General features: G+C 37.8%; 1 protein-coding gene across 1 annotated transcript in view; it reads right to left on the reverse strand.

The window, feature by feature from the left end:
- Positions 1 to 748: 748 nt before the first annotated feature.
- LOC102488296 (heparan-sulfate 6-O-sulfotransferase 2) overlaps positions 749 to 1964 on the reverse strand; it is a gene marked incomplete at its 3' end in the record, with an annotated part of 249903 nt that continues 248687 nt past the window's right edge. Inside the window, exon 2 of the mRNA XM_006171441.2 lies at positions 749 to 781. Coding sequence (XP_006171503.1) covers positions 749 to 781 — 33 coding nt within the window. The remainder of the gene's footprint in view (positions 782 to 1964) is intronic.

A 1964-nucleotide genomic window follows, 5' to 3' on the forward strand; every position in this document is an offset into this window, starting at 1 on the left:
CATCAATTGAATTTGGTCAGGGAGCACAGAGTGGAATGTAGGTGGATAGGAAGAGAAAGTACAGGCACTAGGAAGTATTTCTGGAGCCAATAAGCCAACAACAGGCCAAATACAATAGTGGTGAGCATCATGACCTTAAAAACAATGTGCCAAGCAGCTAGAGCACATATTTACAAAATGGCTTGAGTTTCACTAGCCTCTTGAGCACCAGTGGCAATATGATGGCGCAGCTCATGGCAACAGTCACTGCCTATGAGAGCTCTGTGTGGGAGCATTCTCAGTATCTCCCCTCCCCAACAGAGAAGAACTTTCTGTGCCTGATCAGATTTTCTCTCCTGTAGGGTTCATGTCATAAAGGTCCTTGGCCTATGAGATTACTCTATCTTGCAAGTCTACATATTTATATACTTTAAGAGTTCTGATATTTTTAAGTAATTGATTTCTCTTTAAGGACATGCTGACCTGGTTTTTCTGTAAACACCATCCAGCCTAAGCATGCCTGAAGCACTATGAAGAACACTTTGTTGGCGGAGGGGGGTCTTCTTAACTACATACTCTACTGTCATCCTATTTCAGCAAAACAAGTAAAATGAGCCAAAAACCTACTGCCCAACTGTCTGTTCTGGAAAGAAAATGTTCAAGCAAAAAACTTGACTATTTGTTGTATTGAAATGAAACTGAAAGGCAAGTGCAGACTCTATTCTAGCTTACTTGAGTTCTATTAAACTAAAAATACATTATTACTTACCTTGCTGCATCTAGAATCTGAAAAATCCTCCACCTGTTAAAGGAATAGTAAAACCAGTCGCTAGCAAGAGCTTGGTAAGAGAGGAGTTAAAAATAATAAAAGTTTTTCCATTTGGCTTTGATGGTGTATTTTTTCAGCTTCCCAAACTGCAAGGAAAGAACTCATGGATGGCTTCTCCACTGTTTCCCATTAGCTCCTCTCAAATACTAAGGAGATTCCTAATCAGAGGGCTAAAAGTGGTAGGGTAGCGCTCGCTGAGAGCCAGACGTCTGGAGGGCTATGGGCTGGGAATGATGGATCTACCACTCACTCATGCTAATTCAATTCCTTTTCACAAAGACAGATGGCAATCTAAGCATAAAAACAAAGCCAATAAACCAAACATCAAATCCGACCCAATTCTATAGCATCACTGAAAAGGAATGCCTGATTGAGAGGACCTAGGAGGAATTTGCAGGAATTTATTTTGTATTATTAGGAATACATGAAACACAAATAACAAAAAGAAAAGAAAAGAATGATTAGACTTTGCTGATTCTCTTCAAAAACATGAAAATTCAAAGCACAATGTGATATATAAATCATTTCTCTAGTTCCTTCCCAAACACAATACATCCATCAAAATAAGCAGTATCTCTTCATTCAAAATATTTACTTAACTGTTTTCATAATATATGTCTTAAGAGTCACAAACTCTAATTCTAATATATGATTTTCTGATATTATCAGGGACTGGGAATTTGTACACAGGTCAGTTGCTACTTTGAGAATTTAAATGGCCTCAATTAGCTTTTTAAAAATTATGTCAGATTACAATGTAATAACACTTTTGTGCCCAAAAGAACATTATATGGCCTCTGCATTTTCTTAGGAGAAACATTTATTTACATCAAACATGTCTGCAGACTTTGGAGATGTGTTAAGAGAGTCTTTTAGCAACATAGCTAGTAGCTGAGCCCTTGCATCATCACTATAGAAGTAATATATGATTCTATTATTTTCAATTCCAGTGTGGTTAAGCTTCCCTTCTCTGGTTCTGAGTTGTTAGGACTGTTGGGGAAAGCAAGTGTTATAAGAAACAAAAGTGGTATACTTGGTGAGCCCTGACATCAGATCTATTAGTTGACTTACCATCCAGGTTCCAGTGTTCTCAACTTCCACCTTAGACACAAGAAAGAAGCAATCTAGTATAGCAACCTACACCATGACTTAGATT

Source organism: Tupaia chinensis, unplaced genomic scaffold, assembly GCF_000334495.1.
Source record: "Tupaia chinensis unplaced genomic scaffold, TupChi_1.0 Scaffold149560_1, whole genome shotgun sequence".
In the NCBI taxonomy this organism is placed as follows: domain Eukaryota; kingdom Metazoa; phylum Chordata; class Mammalia; order Scandentia; family Tupaiidae; genus Tupaia; species Tupaia belangeri.